This window comes from Hordeum vulgare, chromosome 3H (genome assembly GCF_904849725.1).
Source record: "Hordeum vulgare subsp. vulgare chromosome 3H, MorexV3_pseudomolecules_assembly, whole genome shotgun sequence".
Lineage (NCBI taxonomy): Eukaryota > Viridiplantae > Streptophyta > Magnoliopsida > Poales > Poaceae > Hordeum > Hordeum vulgare.
Window position 1 is genome coordinate 10585220 of NC_058520.1, and position 21182 is coordinate 10606401.

The 21182-nt window shown below is 45.7% G+C and overlaps 2 protein-coding genes across 2 annotated transcripts; both read left to right on the forward strand.

Annotated features, from left to right (window-relative positions):
• The first annotated feature begins 1969 nt into the window (after positions 1-1969).
• LOC123442484 (E3 ubiquitin-protein ligase SINA-like 10) lies at positions 1970-6198 on the forward strand. Its single transcript, XM_045118538.1, has 2 exons — positions 1970-2295; positions 5165-6198. The coding sequence occupies exons 1-2, from the start codon at positions 2104-2106 to the stop codon at positions 5870-5872; spliced, it is 900 nt and encodes a 299-aa protein (XP_044974473.1). The 5' UTR covers positions 1970-2103; the 3' UTR covers positions 5873-6198.
• A 7772-nt stretch (positions 6199-13970) lies between these two features.
• LOC123441302 (E3 ubiquitin-protein ligase SINA-like 3) lies at positions 13971-21120 on the forward strand. Its single transcript, XM_045117783.1, has 4 exons — positions 13971-14193; positions 14231-14313; positions 15045-15241; positions 20649-21120. Exons 1-4 carry the CDS (start codon positions 14088-14090, stop codon positions 21118-21120), a joined length of 858 nt encoding a protein of 285 aa, XP_044973718.1. The 5' UTR covers positions 13971-14087.
• Positions 21121-21182: the final 62 nt, after the last annotated feature.

Consider the following 21182-nt stretch of genomic DNA (forward strand, 5'->3'; position numbering starts at 1 on the left):
TGTGTTCCTTGACTTTTTAATAGACTTTATGATTTGTTACATGAGTTTAATTATATAAATCATTTAAAAAATGTTTTCCTATGTTTTATGCTAGGTTGCTACAACATGCAAAAAACATTGATTTTTCTCCAATCAATCGAACCGCTTTGAGTCTTGTGAGAGACCTCATCTACATGTTTTAAGAATTAGAGATTTATGCCTATATTTAAGAAACTGGAAGCCAAAGCTAAGCTTACCTAATAGAGAAAGTCAAAACCGTTCTTTTATCTATAAAAGAGAAAGAAATTGGTGCAATCATAGGCAACTCTAGTTTGAGTGTTCATGCCGTCTCCTGCCCACACTTTATCTTCCAAAATTTGCATGTAGACTGGAGCTCTTCAAAGTTTTGATTTTTTTTTCTTAAATGTTTTAATTATTGTTTTGGAGGTTTATTGGAATGGTTGAACCTCTAGCCATTTGTCTAGAGACAAAATTCATATTCAAGGCCATGCATATCTCACTAAGGGCATCTTCAGCCATGACTTGAAAATTCGGGCACTCAAACGCCCGCGGACGCGTCTGGTTAGTGATCGGGCGTGTTTCCTATTTGTCCGTCCACGCAGCCATACTTCTTTTTTTCCTCATATATTCGGTCATTTGGACGTGACTGGTGGAGAGAGAGAGAGAGAAAAAAAGAATAAATAAAGAAAAGAAAAAGGTGGTTCGGGGTGGGGCCGCGTCCTATGTGGCGGACTAACCGGGTGCGCCCGGGTTCGTCCGCAAGCCCTCATATCCTCCCCATATTTGAGATGGATATGAGGGTTCGCGGACAGCCCAGACATATATGGACGATATGAGGGGTCCAGTTGTGTCACTTTTTTCCTTCCCTCTCCTGCCCGGCCATTGACCGGTCGTGTCCGCGGACGTATGAGGGGTCATTTGAATGGCCCGGTTGTAGATGCTCTAAGGGTGGTTATTATCTCAGTGGTAAAAGACATACTAGTCGACTACATGGTCTCTATATCGACTTTCTTGCTTTTCGTGATTTATAGAAGTTTAATATTTACTAGGGTAAAAGGCATCATCGGTATATACCTCATCCTCGAGGAGCAATTTATTTGGAGCATCCTTGCTTGGTGTGGCTGGATTGGCTTGGTGTGGCCGGATCTAGCAGGCCCTTGCCGGGCGGATCTAGGGGCGGCTCGGTCAGCGACGTGGTCGGTGTGGGTCACAAGCCGTGCGAGGGAAGATGCGGGAGATGAATGGCAGCCTGCTTGGTGTTGCATCCTCCCGATGATGGGTCGGGATTGCTCGACGTTGTTGTAGGTCGGAGGACGATATGGTGGTGGCTGGAGGGAGAGGAATGGTGTCGTTGCGGTTGTCGCATCCTTCGTCGGGAGTTGAATGGCATGTAGGCCTTGCATCCTTGAGGAGACGAATGGCATCCTTTTTGGTTGCATCCTTCCGATGAGGAAGAATGGCATCGTTGCGGGGGTTGCATCGTCCGTCCAGTGGGGGACGCGGATGCAAGTTTGAAGCATGTCAAGCTTGCCGGGGATGCGTGGTTAGTCGTGGAGGCTAGGGTAGTGGTTGGTTGTGTAGGTTGATCGGGTCCTGAACTCGAGCTGTGTAGGTGTGACGACCGGGAAAGTCGTACTCCGGTTGTGGCCGGAGCCGTCGATGACGGTGCCTTCTAACGTCGCTGCCTCGTTGAAAGCATCGATGTAGCTGCTTCCATCTTACCTTTCCTGTCGTGCTCTGGAGGAAACTCTTTATCTGTTTTAGATTGAACGATGACGGCGCTATCCGGTGTCGTGTTCCCTTTTGAGGGCATCGTCCTTAAAAGGGGGTCCAGTCAAAGGGACGCGTCGCTCGTAAGGAATATGTGTTGTATGACAAAAGACATATATATGATTTTTGAATTGGTTTTTCTTATAAACTGGATCAAACTTCTTTTCCCCTGGTCAATGGGTATGGTAGAACACAACCCTCACCAAAACCTGACCTCGCTTTCCCTCGAAGGAAAAAAAACTGACCTCGCACAAAGCTCTGCTTCCCCGTTCCCTGACTGCCACAGTGACCTCGGCTCTGCTGTGCTCCGAGGCGCCCGTGAACATCCAGCCCATGGCGGAAGAAGCTGCGGCGAAGAGGACCAAGACGGAGATGGAACTTGGAGAGGGGTCAGAGCCAGACGCAGCGGAGGCGGCGCAGGTGGAAGGGGAGAGTCCTGGCGGCGTCGAGATAACCGTCAAGATAGACTCCAAAGCTCTCCAATGCCGGATCTGCTCCGAGCCCCTCAAGCCACCCATCTTCAAGGTGACTTGCTCCATCCGCCGCATTCCATTTCCTCTTCTTATCTTTCTTATGTTTATTTGCCCGGATGGATTCCCAAGACCAAGAGTACAGATGTAGCTGTAGCATACACCACTGCACATGGGCTGTTTCCTCTCAACTTTGTATGTGATATGATGCCAGTGGAGTGGATTGGCATTCCAATGGCATGGACTGCAGTTATTCCTTGCCTTGTCTGCTCCTCAAAGGAAAACATGTTCCCTTTTTACCTGTCTGAATGCTGCTCTTCTTGGTAGGGTGACCAGATGGGAAATGGCACATTGTAAGGTCTTTATTGTTTGTGTGTGATAACTGAATGTAGCTGCTGGGATACTAGGATAGTAGTGAGATGCTAGTTTAGCACATAGTGCCTATTGTCATTTGCTCTGAAATTTAAGAGGCATAATGACAGTGGATCCACATTTCGGTGGCATATATTGCAATATTTCCAAACATTTTATACTCGTTCGGCTGCTGGTATTCTTGCTAGGATATTAGGATTACTGAATGGGACCTTGTAGGATGTTAACAGTTGGTGTACCCAAGCTGAAAATGTAGCACTTGTGACTGAATTCCCAATCCAGAGGGTAGTAGCGGAATGCTAGTTTAGTTGGTCTCTTACTACGTAGGATCTTAATTGTTCGTGTCCCAAAACTGAATATTGTTTTCCATAGCATAACATAACTGAGGGGCAGCTTGTTTAGCAAAATGCTAGTTTAGTTATCTCTTACTATGTTGGTGATTTATACATGTCTAGTTTCTGCTCGCATTGCACTCTTGTTATGAACTATATTTAAGTGCACCTTCTTCTTTGTAAGAGTATATCGATGTAGATTGCTCCATCGGCACCCGCTGCATTCGATCTCTGTTCCTGTGCTTTTTTTTTTTCTGGGTGGATGGATAGTTAAGAGTATATATATCAATGTAGATGCTTCTCTCCCTCGTAGTAATTGTAGGCTGCTGTAGTACGGAGTGCACATGGGCACGCTGAAACTTGCCTGCCATTTTCGCTGATTTTTTTACTGCACTTCTCTGAAATTAGTATGTGATGAGGCGGTGGGTTAGCATTTCCGTGGCATGATTTTGAATTGCAGTTATTCCTTGTTTGATTCTCAAAGAAAAACTAGTTCCATTTCTTTTCTGGATGCTGCTGTTCTTGGTAGCTAGGATGAACAAATGGCACCTTGTAGGGTCTTGATTGGTTGTGTGTGCAAACTGAATATGTAGCTGCTAGGACCCAGTTTCCAATCTAGTCTGTAGTAGTGACATGCTAGTTTAGCACATACTGCTTGTAGATGGTTGGCCAAGTTGCCTGCTATTTGCTCTGAACTTTAGGAGGCATAATGTCAGTGGAAAACATGTCAGTGGATCAACATTTCTTGCGAGGATTCCTAGATCGGGAGCTTGTAGGATATTGCTATGTAGCTGAAACTATGTCAGTTATGACTGAATTTCCAATCTACGAGTAGTGGGTAGTAGTAATGCTATTTTAGATGGTCTATTGCTATGTAGGACCTTAATTGGTGGTGTCTCAAAGCTGAACAGGGTAGTGACCCAATTTCTTTAATCCTAGTGTAGGTGCTCTCTTATTACTCGTTTGTAGGTTCTTAATTGTTGGTGTCTCAAAAACTGAATATGTTTTCCATAGCATAACTTGAGGGGTAGTTTGTTTAATAAAAGTTTAGCTATCCCCTACTATTGTTGGCCCAGACCCGACGTCGGCGGTGTTGCCGTGTACTTTCCGGCAATACACGCACGAAAAAACTCGGTTACTTTCCAAGCCGTCGGTGGACGAGGACGCAGCGTGCACGTACAATACTAGCCAAAGCTAGCAAGCACGCTGGTGGATGGTTTTGGTGGACGCTAGCTATGAAGCTAGCTACGCCGGCTGCTTGATCAATCTATACAGCACCTTTGTACATCAAACCGTCACAACGATTTTATGGCAACAGGACCGTGTCGGTCCTGTGTATTCTTTCTATTGCTTCTCTGGTCTGGTTGTTTACAAGGGGTCTTTGTATGGCTGTATATATAGCAGCCAGGACTTCGTACGGGGCTAAGACCTACCCTACTCGGATACATGTTGGAGTAGGACTCGGATCCTAGGACACAACCGTGTTTAACTCTAATAACTATGTAGATGGTTGATCTTTTGTTGAAAAATGTGTGCATAATTGATAGTGCGCTTCCTGTTTCTGCACGCAATGCACTCTGTTATGAACTGTATGTATGCTGCACTTTCTTCTTCCGAGTGCATCGATGTAGACATTTTCCTGATTGTTGTTGGGAGTAAAAATAAGAACCTCTTCTCCCTGGTTAGCAGCAAATACTGCATGGGCAACGCCTGCTGTTTTCTCTGAAATTTATGAATGTCAATGGATCAACGTTTATGTGCCATAAATTGCATTTTCCCTTTTTGCTTGTTGAAGAAACATGTTTTCCATTTACTTGTTTGGCTCATGCTGTTCTTGCTAGGATAACAAATGGTACCATGTAGGATCCTGATTGCTGGTATCTGCAAACTGAAGTTGTAGCAGTCAGAACTCAATTTCCAATTTGCTGGGTTGTGGTCAAATGCCACTTTAGTTGTTGGTTTCAGAACTAAATACAATTTTCCGTGACATAACTCAGGAGCAGCCTGTTATTACTCTAGTCGTTGTTAGTGAAATGCTTATGATTTACCATGTTAATGACTGATATCTTTCATGTTTCTGCTTGCATTGCACTCAGCTGTTAATAACTGATGAAAGGACTGTGGAGAGGCATTGCACACTGTTGTGCATTTTTCTCCAATTCATTTTTCATTTTTTGTTGTTGCTGCGATCTTTATGCTAATTTTCTTATGTTTGTTCAGTGTGGGGCTGGGCACGTGTTGTGTTGTCAGTGCCCGGAAAAGCTCCGTGAAGTTGGGGACGTTTTGAGGCTGGGTACATTCTGCGCTCTGTGTTGCAAAAGCACTCGCTATTCCCGCTGCGTGGAGCTCGAGTGGTTCATCGACGCCATGAAAGTGCCATGCTTGAACCAATCATACGGCTGCAACGAGTTCGTCAGCTACCAGCAGAAAGAGAAGCATGAGAGCTCGTGCGCACATGCTCCATGCTACTGCCCAGAGGACGACTGTGCCTTCAAAGCGCCGGCATGTTGCCTGCTGGACCACTTGGTCACCGCACACGGATGGTCGCCGACCAACCTCGGTTACAACAAGCCACTGAAGATCCCCTTGGCTCGAGACTGCCGGTTCACGCTGCTCGTTGGGGAGGACATGTCCTTGTTCCTCCTGACAAACACTCTGACCAGCATCGGTAGCGCTCTCGCCGTGGTCTGCGTCAGGCCCCACGAGTCTGAACCGAGCTATTCGTGCAACATCTCAGCTGCTCATGGTGTTGCTGATGGGAAATCCGAGGGGAGGCTCGTGTTCCAAAAGAACCCCCATGTGTCGAGCAGCTCGCTGGAGGGTGGAGTTCAGCTGGGCAACTTCTTCCTGCTGGTTCCTCCGGAACTCGCCGAGAGCTCATCTGGTGAGCTCACTGTACACATCCGCATCGACAGAGTGGCGCCGTAGGGATCTCAGCTAGAAAGCTGTCGACAGAGTGTTTTGCCAACTCGTCGACAGACATGTGCCATAGGGATCTTGGCAAGAAGTTATGGACTGAGGCTTTGGGTCACAGATTTAGTAGGTTCCTTGCAACTAGTGTCACTTATAATGACTGCTCTGCGCTGCTTAATTGCCATGTAACAGGAGGAAGTAGACTGAGTTTAGAAGATTGCTTTGTTATGTAGCTTGCTTTCATTTGTAATGGTACAAGTTATCCTAACTACAGACTCGTTAGTGTCATAAATGGGGCTGCTTGAGCTCAAAAAATAAATAAATGGGGCTGCTCTTGGTTATGCAGACTAGCTTTGAATGTACTGATTAATTAAAGTGCCAATGGAAGATCTGTAAATAACCTAGAACTCAAAATTAGTTTGAGTAGTTAGTAAGATGAATATTACTCCTATTGAGTTAATATTTTAGCCAGGAGCTGTGGTAGTACAAACCATTATATCTTCATCTGGTTCCTCTTCTCTGCATTGCAAAAACGCTAAATTTGCCATATCTCCATTGCCAGATCAGTAGCATTTATCTTCAAGATTTTGCATGGTTTTCCACTCTTAGAAAAATCAGTTTTTTTTTATGTTAAAGAAAAAAATGAGTAAAAAAGAGAGAATTCAGTTTAGAAGACAAAATTCCTACAAATTTCAGATCCGATCAACTCCACGTATCTCTAAGCAACTGCTCTGTGCTCTTTAATTAACTGTAATTAACCGGAGGAAGTAGAGTGATGCTGTGTTTGGTTCAGCTATGTAGCTAGTTCATTGTTTTTGATATAGCTAACCATTCATGCCCAATGGTAGCTATGTAGCTTGCCATCATTTATAATGGTAGAAGACAATTGTTATGAGTTTAGAAGACATGTGGTCTGTTATGTACTCCCTCCCTCCGTTCCATAATATAAGAACGTTTTTAAAACTACACTAGTATAAAAAACGTTCTTATATTATGGGACGGAGGGAGTAGCTTGTTATCATCTACTCCCTCTGTCCCAAAATAAGTGACTCAATTTTGTAGTAACTTTAGCACGGAGGGAGTATAATGATAGAATTTATTCAAACTCACAAACTCATCTTCTCTTGGTTATGTGAAACAACTTAGGATCTAGCACTAATTAATTAAAGTACGAATGGAAGGTCCATACTTGCAGTTCAAAATTATATTTCTCAAGTTTGACCATTAGCTAGTAAGATGAATATCCTTGGTACTAGTCATTGATCCGGGAGCAGGTATATGCAAATTCTTATCCTGGCGATGAATATTCTACATTGTGCAAACATAGATTGCCATTTGTCAATCGTGAGATCAGTACCATACCTCATCATTATGAACACTTCAAGATTTTGGATTGATTTCTTATGTTCTTAGAAGAAATACCAGGCGTTTTAAAAAAAAGGAAAGAACAACTATAAATGAAAAAAACTGGAACCAATAAGTTGTTTATTTCACTCAATATGCAGAGAACCCAAGGACGAGTCCGATCCAAGAATAAAGTTTCGAACAAGCCTGATCGTATCAAATCAAACAACCTATCTCTAAGCAACTTCCTTCTCTAATGACCTTCAAAAATTAATGTAGATCATGACGTCGTCCGACTGTGAGGCGTTTGGGTACCTATTCAGACTATTTTTCAACAAGAACATGAGAAACGACCACGCGAAAGGGGGTGGGGGGAGGGGAGGAAGTTAGCGCATCCATCCTAACATTTTTCAAATACATGTTTTGAACATTTTGTCAAATACATGTTAAATATTTTTGAAATAAACATTCAATGTTTTTAAATACCTGAATATTTTTAATATTGTATAATATTTTCAAATAAATGTCGTGGACATATTTGTTAACACATCAAAGTTTTTAAATGTCACGTACATCTTTTATCTGGCTGCATGCATCATCATGATACAGAGATCGGGGGCAATCCTCGAAGAGAAGAAACCTTTTTTTAAACTATATGCACATTTATTTACATTGCATAACATTTTTGCAAATGTGTCAACAATTTTTGGGACCCGTATTTTTTTTAAAATTTCACTTATATTTTTTGAATGACTCAATTTTTTTAAACTAAGAGAAAATTTGTTTTTATATGATTTTTTAATGTCATGCACATATTTTTTGACTGCACGAATAATTTCTTAATATTTCATGTGTATAACTTTTGTATGATAGGAAACATTTTTAGTTATGCATATTGTTTTTCTAAATTGAACATTTTTTTTGAAAGGCATGCATATTGTTTAAATTTATCTACTTCTTTTAATGCTATAACATATTTAAAAATTATTCTAACGAAAAATTTACACACATCAACCTTTTCCAAATTCCAGGTGGATTGTTTACAGAAATGTGAAGTAAACGAAGTTTTTGAAATTTATGTGTTTTTCTAAAATTAAAAGAAGAAAAGTAAAATAGCAACAAGACCGAATGGACAAAGAAGAAGAGATGAATGTACTTGGGCCTATCCAATAAATGAAGGGGACCCAGAGGCAGGCCGGGACTAAATGGTCCCGGCCAAAGGCCCGTTTTCCACTAGTGTATGGTTCATGGAAGGCAAGTTTCAATCTGATTTGATTGCACGATACCATTGCCTTTTTCATGTCCACCTGGTCCGTTTCACGGAAGGCAAGTTTGTTCTAAAAAACCATATCGCGATTTGATTTGATTGTGTGACATGATGATGCGGACCGCCCGTTCGTGTCTTTGGTCCTTAACGCCCCTCGCCGCCTCGCCTTCTCCCCCCCCCCCACATCGCGGCCTTCTCTTCCTTGCTCCTGGCTGCCATGTTGCGGTCCTTCCTCGACGTCATGAGCTCTAAAGAGGGAGGGCCGCTGTCACATTGAACTCCATCACAACAATCCTTGAGTTCATGGCGCTCAACCCTCACAGGCTTTGCGTTGCAGAACGTCGTCAACATTGTTGCCAGGTGCTGCTTTGAGGCTGCTACCGAGGAGGTCATCTTGATGCGATGCTGCAAGTGTTGTTCATGTGCTTGCAACCCTGCACTCATAAAAAGGGCATGATTGATTCCAGTACTCGGCAAACGAGTTGCCCCTTTTGTTCCTCATCTCCATTCGATTCCTATGAAATCGACAACCATCAAGAAGCTCCAGGAGTTTTATAATGGGCCAAATGTTTGAAATCCATGAGCTTGTTGTGGAGGATCTACGATAGTCGTGTTTTTCGTGAGAATCAATGTGGGATAATGTACTTGTTATGAAATTTTCAGTCGTGTAGCTTGTTATCACCTATAATGGTAAAATTTATTCAAACTCACAAACTCATGAGTGTCATGAATGAGTCTGCTCTTGGTTATGCGACACAACTTTGAATGTAGTACTGATTAATTGAAATACCAATGGAAGATCTGTACTTGCAGTTCAAAATTATATTTCTCAAGTTTGACCATTAGCTAGTAAGATGAATACCCTTGGTACTAGTCAAACTCTTATCCCGGTGATGAATGATCTGCATTGTGCAAACATAGATTGCAATTTGTCAATCGTTAGATCAGTACCATAACTCATCATTATGAACTCTTCAAGATTTTGGATTTTTTTTATCTAAGAAAAAATACCTAGCGTTTAGAAAAAAGAAAGAACAAATATAAATGAAAGAAACTGGAATTAGTAATTTGTTTATTTCTCTCAACATGCAGAGAACCGAAGGACGAGTCCGATCCGAGAATAAAGTTTCGAACAAACCTGATCGTATAAAATCAAATAGCCTAGCTCAAGCAACTTCCTTCTCTAATGACCTTCAAAAATTAATGTGAATCATGACGTCGTCCGACTGTGAGGCGTTTGGTAAAACCTTAGAGCATCTCTAGTAGAACCCTCAAACCCTTAAATCTAAAACCAGTTTTAAGGGTTGAGAATTGACCATTTTTGATACTTTTAAGGGTTGAAAAACAGGGGCAAAGACTAGAACCCTCAAACCCAACCCTTATAACGGAATATTCCGTTATAAGGGTTGGGTTTGAGGGTTCTAGTCTTTGCCTCAACCCCAACCTTTAAAACTATCATTTCATATATCACACATTTCATCACATTTCATCATATGACATATCACACATTCCATCACATTTGACATAAAACAATAATCATTCCAGTTATTATTACATCACCGAATAAAAACAATAATCATTCAAATTATTACAACAATGTTTGAGAAAATTACAATAATTGTTCGAATCAAATAGGACATAGAAAAGTAAAACAAAGATAAATCATGCTTTGTAGTACCATGTTAATTCTTGTAGCATCAAAAATAAGTACTGAAAGGCAAGAAATAACCATTCCTTTATCAGCAAAACATACATGTTTTTATCAACAAATAGGTTCCCTGCTATAAAACTACCTGTACATGGACCACATGTACAAACAAAGTGGGATAGAAGGAACAAAAGCAGACTCACACAAGCTGTATAAGGTTCCGCTATTGACAAATTGCAATTCTCATGTCTTGGTTCCCATTAAAATTACAAATTCCCTCTAGTTCTCATGCATGTGCACTCAAATCTCCACCCCCTCCAGTGCCAGCATCTATGCAATCATATATCAAAGAAACATTATATATGGGCAGAGTTTCGAAATTTACTGTAGTATCCATTCATCTAAATTTGAGAAAACTTTCTTCAGTTTAAGCCTCGCAGAATGTCATATGTAGAAGTACAACTTATCCATATTCGTGGATTGTTTGTTTAATCAATCCTCTAATTCTTTTTCCATTCTAAAGGGAACATGGAAGTGTCACTCTAATTCAGTAACCATGTACCGTATGCACTAAACTTGTCATTCCAAAGCCCGTTTAGCTGATTGGCAGCGCAGCAACTATATTTCAGCTATTCGGAATCACAATCTATACAGCCTGCAGGTCGTTGTTCATGGACACATTAATCACGATTTGCAGTGGTGGTACCTCGTCTTGCTGGAGCTGGTCGTTGGAGCGCAGCTGCTCGCCGGGCAGATCGGGCTCCTCCCCCTCCTTGCCGTCTCAGAGCGCCATCTCGTGTAGCATCCTCACCGACTCCGGCGGTGGCGAGAGGGCGCTACCTTCTCCGAGGGCCGGCGGGGATGGGGCGGCGCTGCGGAGGGCCGGCGGGAACTGCGGCGGGGCGGCGCTGCGGAGGGGCGGCGGGGGCGGGGCGGCGCTGCGGACAGGGCGGCAGGGGCGGCGCTGCGGACGGGGCGGCCGGGGTGGCGGCGGCGGAGGGACGGCCGGGGCGGGGCGGCGGAGGGGCGGCCGGGGCGGCCGGAGCGGAGCGACGGCGGCGGCGGATCGAGGGGAGGGAGCTGAAACTTCCCTCCCGCGCTGGAGAGGAAGAGGAGTGCAGGTTGGGGGGAGAAACACTCCCCCCAACCCTCACTTCTACAGGCCGCGATGGCGTTTGAGGGTTGGACCTCTAAATTTTTTTACGGGTTTAAGGGTTCTAGTCTACGCCGTTTTTTCGACGAAAACTGTAAAAAAGCGGTTATTTTTAAGGGTTTGAGGGTTTGAGGGCTCTACTAGACTTGCTCTTAGTTCCATCCTCGGCGTGGGGAAGGTAGTAACCAAGACCTGTTCAGATTATTTTTCAATAATCACATGAGATATGACCGTGGGAAAGGGGGTGGGGGAGGGGAGGAAGTTGACCCCTAGGCCGTCAGCGCATTCCTCCTAACATTTTTCAAATACATGTTTTGAACATTTCTTTGAAATACATATTAAATATTTTTGAAATAAACCTTAAATATTCCTACCCATTAAAAGAAGGGGGCTGATAGGCGTCGGTGTGCAACAAGTGTTCTGTTGCAGAAAATTAAAGAAGAGCGGATCCTGCAACAAAGGTTTTGTTGTACGAATAAAAAAGCAGAAACAAATATCTCTATCAATGAATTCGGACGAGTTAAATGCATGCGCGGTTCTCAAAGTTTACGAGATGGGTCAAGTTGGTCCCAAATACTCCCTCCGGCCCTTTTTAGTCTGCATATTAGTTTTGTCCGAAGTCAAAGTATCTCTACTTTGACCAAATTTATAGAAACATGTATCAATATTCACAATGTCAAATAAATATTGTTAGATTCATTATGAAAGGTAGTTTCATGATATGTATATTTGGTATTGTAGATGTTGATATTTTTTAATATATATCTGGTCAAACTTTATAAAGTTTGACTTGACCCAAATCTAATATGCGGAGTAAAAAGGACCGGAGGGAGTATATGAAAATGCATGTCTGGGTCTTAAATGTTACGTAAGTGATTCATCGCATGTCCTTTTCTCGTCTGACTAGCTTTGACCCACGCCACGTCACCGCCGATATTTGCATGAAGCCCCCCAAATCTAATTCAATAGCGACCGCGGTCCCGCTCCTCTCCAACCCCTCTGTCTGTCTCTGGCGATTTGGGAGGCGACCGGCGGCGATGGTGTTGCGTCTCCGGCGGCAGATAGCTGAGGCGGTCGCCCCCGACGCGGCGGCCGCATGAATGGCGCCCGCAAGCAAGGGGCTCCTGCTACGGCGACCCGGCGATCCTCCGCTGCGCTACGGTAAGTAACCTAACCCTATCGCAACCCCATCCCAAGTAGGTCGAAATAGTTGTAGTTTTTGACTAGATTCCTGATATTTAGGCCCACTTGAGGAGCTCTTCACAGTAGAAATCAACTATGGTGGATTCTTTTGCGGATTAGGCTCGTCCAAATCTTCTGTCGATGGCAAAATTGCTCGTTTTGATGGATGTGAAGCAGACACTTGGTCGCCTTTGTGGCTTAGGGATTTTATGCAGCAACTAGGATATTCTGAGTTAGCAAATTATAGTTTGTACTGGCTGCTACCTGGAAAGAACCTAGGTACAGGCCTTCGCATTGTCGACAGTGACACTGACACTCTAAGCATGATCGTTGTGGTTCCAAAGTTTCAGTTTTTCCAGATGTTTGTCGACCACAAAGATATGGCATATCACAATGTACTGGATGGCATTCAACTTACTGGCACACCAAATCTTTCTTCAATGTTGAGCCCCAATTCTGCTACATGTAATGTACAAAGTAGCAGTAGCAGGGTTCCACCAATGCAGTAGGAGCAGCAGCAACAGAAATGTTGGGCATGAGCCTAGAAGAAGCGAGAGGAGACAAGCAGCAGAAGGAGAAGCTCACATTGGCTTAGATAGTGGCAGTGAAGACAGTGATTTCCTCAATTGCTTCAATCCCAAAGTCACCACCCGAATAATCAACAGATGCAGTGACACCACCAGCGATGAATCCATTTGCGATTAGGAAATCAACATAGCTATCCTCCCCGTCTTCCCAGTAGTAGTGATTGGAAGGATTCACCCCCTTCTTCAGAAAGAAAAATCAATGGATGCAATCAGCTTTCAAATCCAAATGAAAACCCAAATTTTCTAGTGAGAAACTTACGCCATGATTAGGCACTTGTAGAACACACGTCCTGAATTAGCTTCTGATCTGAAAACGCACCGAACCATGCGACGCATTTGACAGCACGGACACGGAACTAACGGTAGCGGTGACCTGAGAGGTGCATGCCGTCTGGGTCCTAAAGCTACCGGGAGCGGTGCAACCGACGAGGAAGCCTTCAATCTCTTGCCACCCGACGAGCTTCCGGCGAGAGACATGGCGGCTGGAGAAGAGAGCTGGGGGAGAGCAAACCTAGGGACTGGGAATAGAAACACAGAGTATTTATAAGGGTTCAAATGCAAATATTCACGACCCAAACGAGAAAAGGACCTAGAATGAATCACTTACATAACATTTAGGACCTAGCCGTGCATTTTCATAGATTTGAGACCAACTTGACACATCTCGTAAACTTTGAGGACCGCTCATGCATTTAACTCAATTCGGACGGCTCGTTGGATGGAAGAGCTTTTAGAAAGATCCGCTGGCCGACGCATTGCAAGCCCTTTTTCTAATTTCACAAGAGGTGTTATGTTTTTCTTTTTTTTTTTCCTTTAGTCTGCACAGCAGGTGTTATGTGCGTGTAGAGTGTAGAGAAGTAAGTCGTGTGTACTCTTTCTTGTATTTGGGCCATTGCTCGGCCCAGCTTCTGACCTATCTCTTTCGGCTGCCACCTACAACGCCGGCCAGACACAAGACCGAATAAAGGGGGCGATCCCAAGACAAGACAGAGAGAGGCGGCTCGCTTCCAGCCCAGCAACCAGAAACCTCTGCGTCTGCGATCCGGCGGATGGCCTCGCCGCCGGCGGAAGGAAGGGAGGAAGCGATGAGAAAGCGGCAGGAGAGGGAGAAAGATGAGGCCGGCGGTACTGCCAGCCAGCAGAGGATGAGGGCGGCGCCCGTCTTCACCATGGACGACCTCGACGTGCTCGACTGCGCCCGTCTTCACCATGGACGACCTCGACGTGCTCGACTGCGCCGTCTGCTGCCACCCCCTGCGCCCTCCCATTTTCCAGGTAATACTAAGATCCCCTGTGTTTGATTTGGTGTCCGCTGGTACAACTCATGCCCTAGGAGATTCTCAGAGACGATGGCATATAAATAGATCTGAGCAACTATCTGGGTGTCTTATAATATCTCGAATTTCGTTAATTACTAGATTCGATTATTATTATACTACTTCCAGTTCGTCTAATTTGGTCCCTAAACTGTAGGATTTTCCCCGAAGTTATTTAGTTCAGGAGAATCCGGAAGGGTGATTAGCAGATTGTTGGATTGTAATTTTTTAGTTGCAAAGTTGCAGGTCAAGGTTGACAGTTCTCAGGAATCAGAACTACATGACATCAGATGCACAACTTAGTCCAAATGCCTTGCAAAAACAGATCGTTTCATTTTTCTGATTAGACTAATAATTACCGATTCATATCATATGCGCTGATTCGTTGTATCTGTTCCTCTGTGTGATTATAACATATGCAACTGGTTCATATCATATGCACTGATTCTCATTAGCATAATTATTTAGTTAATTAGAATCCGGAAGGGTGGTTAGCAGATTTGAAGTTTTTGGATTGGAAATTTGTAGTTGCAAAATTGCAAGTCAGGGTTGTCATCTCTCAAGAATCAGAACATCATGACATCGGATGAACACATACCGGTGCATTTTCTAATTATTAGCATATCAACTTACCGGTTCATTTGATCATATCATATGCGTCCCACTGATTTGTTGTTTCTGTTTCGTCAGTGCACTCAGGGTCATACCATATGTTCCTCTTGCCATGACAAGCTCCCAGGCAACTGCTGCTTCTGCTCCCTTTCCACAGTCTACAATCGCTGCCACAGGCTAGAAGATGTGGTTGAATCCCTCAAATCTGCTTGCCCCAATGGATGCCCAGCGAGGATAAAATACTACCAAAAAGAAGACCATGAGAAAGATTGTCCGTGTTGGAATTAACCACGATGTAAGTCCATGTCCGGCTCGGACTGGAACAATCGCATCCGAGTCGTATTAGGCTAGGTTAGCTTCATAGGCTAGCTCCTTTATATACTCGTATACCCCTGTAGTATTTTGAACCACCAAGATCAAAGCAATACAATCAAAGGCTCGATACGAGCCTCTGGCAATCAACTCGCGTCAAGTATGTTTTAGCCTCGTTTGTTCTGGCGACTCCATCGAAGCTAGCTAGCCAGGATAAAATCCATCCAGCTACTAGGCTGCTTGTTTGCTCTTTGTGCCGCAGCGTACGTACAAGTGTTAGTACTACCTGAAGTATCCATCACCAGGTAGCCTGCTTGCTTGCTCTTTGTGTGCTGCAGCGTATCAGATCAGCGGATCGCTGCATTGACGACGGATCAGTGCCAACAATTGGTATCTAGAGCTTGGTTTATTGGCGTGATCTTTGGAAAGCAATCGAAGGATCATGTCAAACCCGGGCAAGGAGATCGTTGTGGCGGGAGCTAGAGCACCGATGCCGATGGTTGGGGGGTCGCAATTCCCCCGGCTGGATCGAGAGGACTACGCACTATGGGCGATGAACATGGAGGTCGCGATGGAGGGAGCGGAATTCTGGGAAGTTGTCGATCCCGGCGGCGCTGAGTACGCGAAGGGCATGGCAAAGTACCGGACGGATCGTCAGGCGTTAACGGCGATCTACTCCGTCATGCCGAAGGATGTGCTGCAACACCTCGTCGGAAAGAAAACGGCGAAGGAGGCATGGGAGACCATCAAGATCCTGCACCAGGGTCATGACCGTGTCAAGGAAGCACACCTTCAGTCCCTCATGAGAAGCTACGAGTGCCTGAAGATGGAGGAAAGCGAGACGGTTGATCAGTTTGCCTCCCGTCTCAAGACCCTCGTCAACGGCATACGCGGCTATGGTTCAACTCTAGAAGAAGTTGCGATCGTCCGACGATTTTTGCGTGCCGCGCCGGCACGCTACATCCAAATCGTCACGTCGATCGAGCAATGTCTTGACCTGAACACTCTCACGGTCGAGGATCTCGTCGGAAGGTTCAAGGCCCACGACGAGAGAATTCGTCTCAGCTTCGGCGATTCAAAGGAGAGTGAGCATCTCATGCTTACAATGGCGCAATGGATGGCCTTGTCGAAAGGAAAGCAAGGTGGATCCACAAGCGGTAGTAAAGCAAAGGAGAAGCAAAGCCCGGCGAAAAAGGACCTCGCTAGACAGGAAGAAAAGGCTAGAAAACCAAGGAGAAAATTTGACATAAAAAAAGTAAGGTGTCACAACTGTGGAATCCTCGGTCACTTCAAGTCTGATTGCAAGAGTCCACCGAAGGAAAAAGCTCTCATGGCCAAGGGAGGCGATGATAGCGATATGATGCTCATGGTCGAAGTATGCGAGCTTATGGACGAGGATGGTCCAGCTCCGAAGGCACCGGCTACCGAGGTTGTCACGCTCGACGAAGAGAAGGTTTACCTTCATGACAAGAAGAGGGTGAACACGGCGAGGCACGTGTGGTACCTCGACACGGGAGCAAGCAACCACATGACCGGTGACAAGGACCAGTTTTCTGAGCTAAATCTCTCGGTTGGAGGCACGGTTCGGTTCGGTGACGGGCGGACCGTTGACATCACAGGGCGAGGTACTGTCCTGTTTGAGCTGAAGAATGGCGGTCACAAGGTACTCACAGATGTGTACTATATTCCCAAGCTAAAGAGCAACATCATAAGTCTTGGCCAGCTCGAGGAGCGTGGTTGCAAGATTGTGCTCGAAGATGGCTATCTATGGGGGTATGACCGTCAGAGGATGCTGATCATGAAGGTGCAGAGGTTGCCAAACAGACTCTACGTCCTCAACTTGGATCGTGTGGATCCAGTATGTCTCTTGTCAAGCATGGAGGACTCGGCATGGAAGTGGCACGCGCGCTACGGTCATCTAAATTTCCAGGCTCTTCGGCAACTTGGACAAAAGGAGATGGTACGTGGCCTACCGTGCATTGATCATGTTGAGCAAGTGTGCGACGGTCGCCTTGTTGGGAAACAAAGGCGGGCCTCGTTCCCGAGAGAGGGAAACTTTAGAGCAAGTAAAGCTCTTGAGTTGGTCCATGGAGACTTGTGCGGACCCATTACACCGGCTACCCCAGCTGGGAACAAATACTTCTTAGTCATCATCGATGACTTCAGCAGATACATGTGGATTATGTTGTTGAAGACGAAGGACCAAGCTTTGCAAGCCTTCAGGAAAGTAAAGATGGCGGCCGAGGTAGAATCCGAAGCCAAGCTGAAGGCCCTCCGTACCGATCGGGGGGGGGGGGGTGAGTTCAAGTCTCGTGAATTCACAGAATTTTGCGAAGCACATGGGATCAAGCGGTATCTTACGGCGCCATATTCACCGCAGCAAAACGGTGTTGTGGAACGGAGGAATCAAACCGTGGTGGCGATGGTACGAAGCATGATGAAGAGCAAAGGGATCCCGGGCAAGTTTTGGGGTGAGGCGGTCAATACGGCCGTTTATTTGCTGAATCGGGCTCCAACCAAGAGTGTGGTTGGGATGACGCCGTACGAAGCATGGTACGGGCATAAGCCCGCGGTTGATCATCTTCGTACTTTCGGGTGTGTGGCGCATGTGAAGACGGTGGCCGGGCATACAAGTAAGTTGGCGGATCGGAGTACTCCAATGATATTGGTTGGCTATGAAGCAGGCTCGAAGGCGTACCGTGCGTGCAACCCCTCTACCAATAAGGTGGTTGTGACGCGTGACGTGGTCTTTGAAGAAGCAAGGTCATGGAATTGGAACTCTACCGAGCCGGTATACCCGATCTCTGATGAAATCTTTCACGTTGTTTACAACGAATACGAGCATGCCGATAATCAACCGGAGACTACAACGACGCCGAGTGATTCTCTCGACAACGGAGCGCAGCCGAACGCGCCAGATAAAGCAGGGATAGAGGCGCGCCAAGGCACGCAGCAGGACGCGGCAGCCGAGGCATGCGATGGCTCGTGCAACACACCAAGCAATGCTCGAAGCGCTCGACCAAGTGACTGCGTACCACAGGGGAGCAGCCTGGGAGCTGCGCCTGGAAGTCCACAGCCTGGACGTGGCCAGAATCTGGCTCCTACTCAAGCTAGATGTGAGACAGGAAGGCATGCACGTGGACTTGAAGGTTCACATGTACCTGCAATTAATTCTGGAGAACCTAGATCGCCAGAAAACAGGAGTTTGGCAACTCCACAAGATGAAAATTCCTCGTCTTCGACAGAACAGGAGACAAGGGAACGTCCGCCGACACCAGTTCGTCTTCGACCAGTGGTGGATTTATATCCGAAGGAAGCACTTCGAACTATTAATCCTGTCAAAGTTATAAGAAGAGGACGACAATGTTTGCTTAGCGTCGAGGAACCGACAAAATTTGAAGAAGCAAATACTGAGGAGTGTTGGCGTCGTGCTATGGATGAAGAGTTGGGATCAATACGAGACAACAAAGTATGGGAGCTCGCTGATCTTCCCAACGGTCACAAATCCATAGGGCTCAAGTGGGTGTATAAAGTCAAGAAGGATGCTGAAGGAAACTTGGTCAAGCATAAAGCTCGGCTCGTAGCTAAAGGATTCGTGCAAGAGCAAGGTGTGGACTTCGAGGAAGTGTTCGCTCCAGTCACAAGGATGGAATCAGTGAGGCTAGTTATAGCTCTCGCGGCTCAAGAATCTTGGAGGCTACATCACATGGATGTAAAATCCGTATTTTTGAACGGGGAGTTGGAAGAAGAAGTATACGTGAAGCAACCACCGGGGTACATCAAAGAAGGAGAAGAACACAAGGTGTTGAAGCTACACAAGGCATTATACGGGCTACATCAAGCTCCTCGGGCATGGAACATCAAGCTTGACCGTACATTGATTTCTCTTGGTTTTGAGAAAAGTCCACTCGAACATGCTATGTACAAGCGAGGTAAAGGCAAGGATCGTCTCTTAGTGGGCATCTATGTTGATGATCTCTTGATAACTGGAGCAGACGAAGAGGAGATTGCAAGATTCAAGCTACAAATGAAGGAGCTATTCAAGATGAGTGATCTAGGGCTCTTGACATACTACCTACGGATCGACGTACAACAAAAGCCGAACGGGATCACACTATGTCAAGAGGCATATGCAAAGAAGATACTTGAAAGTTGTAGCATGGAGGATTGCAAACCAACTTATGCTCCAATGGAGCCTCGGCTTAAACTTAGCAAAAGGAGTGAAGCCCCTGCGGTTGATGCAACGGATTATAGAAGTGTGGTCGGAAGCCTAAGGTATCTGGTGAATACACGACCGGACTTGGCCTATTCCGTTGGCATAGTGAGTCGCTTCATGGAAGCACCCACGACTGAACATTGGGCAGTTGTCAAACATATACTCAGGTACATCAAAGGGACAACAAACTTCGGTTGTGTCTATTTGAGAGAGAAAAAGAAGGAGATGGTGGAGCTACTTGGCTACAGTGATAGCGACCTGGCAGGAGATGTGGATGACCATAAAAGTACCTCGGGTCTGGCATATTTCTTGGGCAGGAGCATAGTAACTTGGCTATCACAAAAGCAGAAGGTGGTCGCATTATCGTCCTGCGAAGCAGAGTATATAGCAGCTGCAACCGCAGCGGGTCAAGGTGTGTGTGGCTAGAAAGGCTACTCGGTGACCTCACAGATAAATAACCTGAAAGAGTGGTGCTCAATGTTGACAACAAGTCTGCGATTGCCCTGTGTAAGAATCCAGTGCATCATGACAGGAGTAAGCACATAGATATAAGGTATCACTACATACGACAGTGCGTGGAAGAAGGCAAGATTGAAGTCAACTACGTTTGCACCGACGATCAGCTTGCAGATATCCTGACCAAGTCTTTGGGACGACAGAAGTTTACAGAGATGCGGAGAAGGATCGGCGTCCAAGCTGTAAAATGAGGACATCGTGTTTAGGGGGTGATTGTTGGAATTAACCACCATGTAAGTCCATGTCCGGCTCGGACTGGAACAATCGCATCCGAGTCGTATTAGGCTAGGTTAGCTTCATAGGCTAGCTCCTTTATATACTCGTATACCCCTGTAGTATTTTGAACCACCAAGATCAAAGCAATACAATCAAAGGCTCGATACGAGCCTCTGGCAATCAACTCGCGTCAAGTATGTTTTAGCCTCGTTTGTTCTGGCGACTCCATCGAAGCTAGCTAGCCAGGATAAAATCCATCCAGCTACTAGGCTGCTTGTTTGCTCTTTGTGCCGCAGCGTACGTACAAGTGTTAGTACTACCTGAAGTATCCATCCACCAGGTAGCCTGCCTGCCTGCTCTTTGTGTGCTGCAGCATATCAGATCAGCGGATCGCTGCATTGACGACGGATCAGTGCCAACAGTCCGCACGCGCCATGCTTCTGTCCCATAGCCGACTGCGGCTTCAGCGGACCAACTGCAATGCTCGTGGAGCATTTCTCAGCCAAGCACAATTTGCGCTCCCTGGAAGTTCCATACAGCGAGTGGTTCGGGATATACATGCACGTCAATGCTTATCCTCCCACAGCAGCAACCGCTCTTGTGGGTCAGGATGGACACCTTTTCCTGGTCTGCATGAAGCTGGAGCCCTCCGGTGGTGTCATCAAGGTCTGCTGCGTCCAGCCTCACATTCCTCGAACTAAGTTCAAGTGCGGGCTGGCATTGTCATGCACCAAAACGGGCTACTCCCAGGCTACCGAGTTCCAATTGAAGAACACTGATCTGTATGATGGGCTTCCCGATGATGGCTTCCCATTCCTTGTGCCCAAGGTCTTGCTTCCAGCTGCCGGTATAAGTGCCACCATCGTTGTGCGTATGGAACTCACGCCACAATAAGCCCTATTTGCAGGTGATGGCACACTTGTGCATGATTGGGTTTGACTAGTGACTATATCTGA

Excerpts from the sequence above, each read along its gene's own strand:
- LOC123442484 (XM_045118538.1), top strand. The coding sequence starts at position 2,104 with ATGGCGGAAGAAGCTGCGGCGAAGAGGACCAAGACGGAGATGGAACTT. Across the intron at positions 2,296-5,164 it reads TCAAGCCACCCATCTTCAAG|TGTGGGGCTGGGCACGTGTT; the intron begins GTGACTTGCTCC and ends ATGTTTGTTCAG.
- LOC123441302 (XM_045117783.1), top strand. The coding sequence starts at position 14,088 with ATGGCCTCGCCGCCGGCGGAAGGAAGGGAGGAAGCGATGAGAAAGCGG. Across the intron at positions 14,194-14,230 it reads CCAGCAGAGGATGAGGGCGG|CTGCGCCCGTCTTCACCATG; the intron begins CGCCCGTCTTCA and ends CGACGTGCTCGA. Across the intron at positions 14,314-15,044 it reads TGCGCCCTCCCATTTTCCAG|TGCACTCAGGGTCATACCAT; the intron begins GTAATACTAAGA and ends CTGTTTCGTCAG.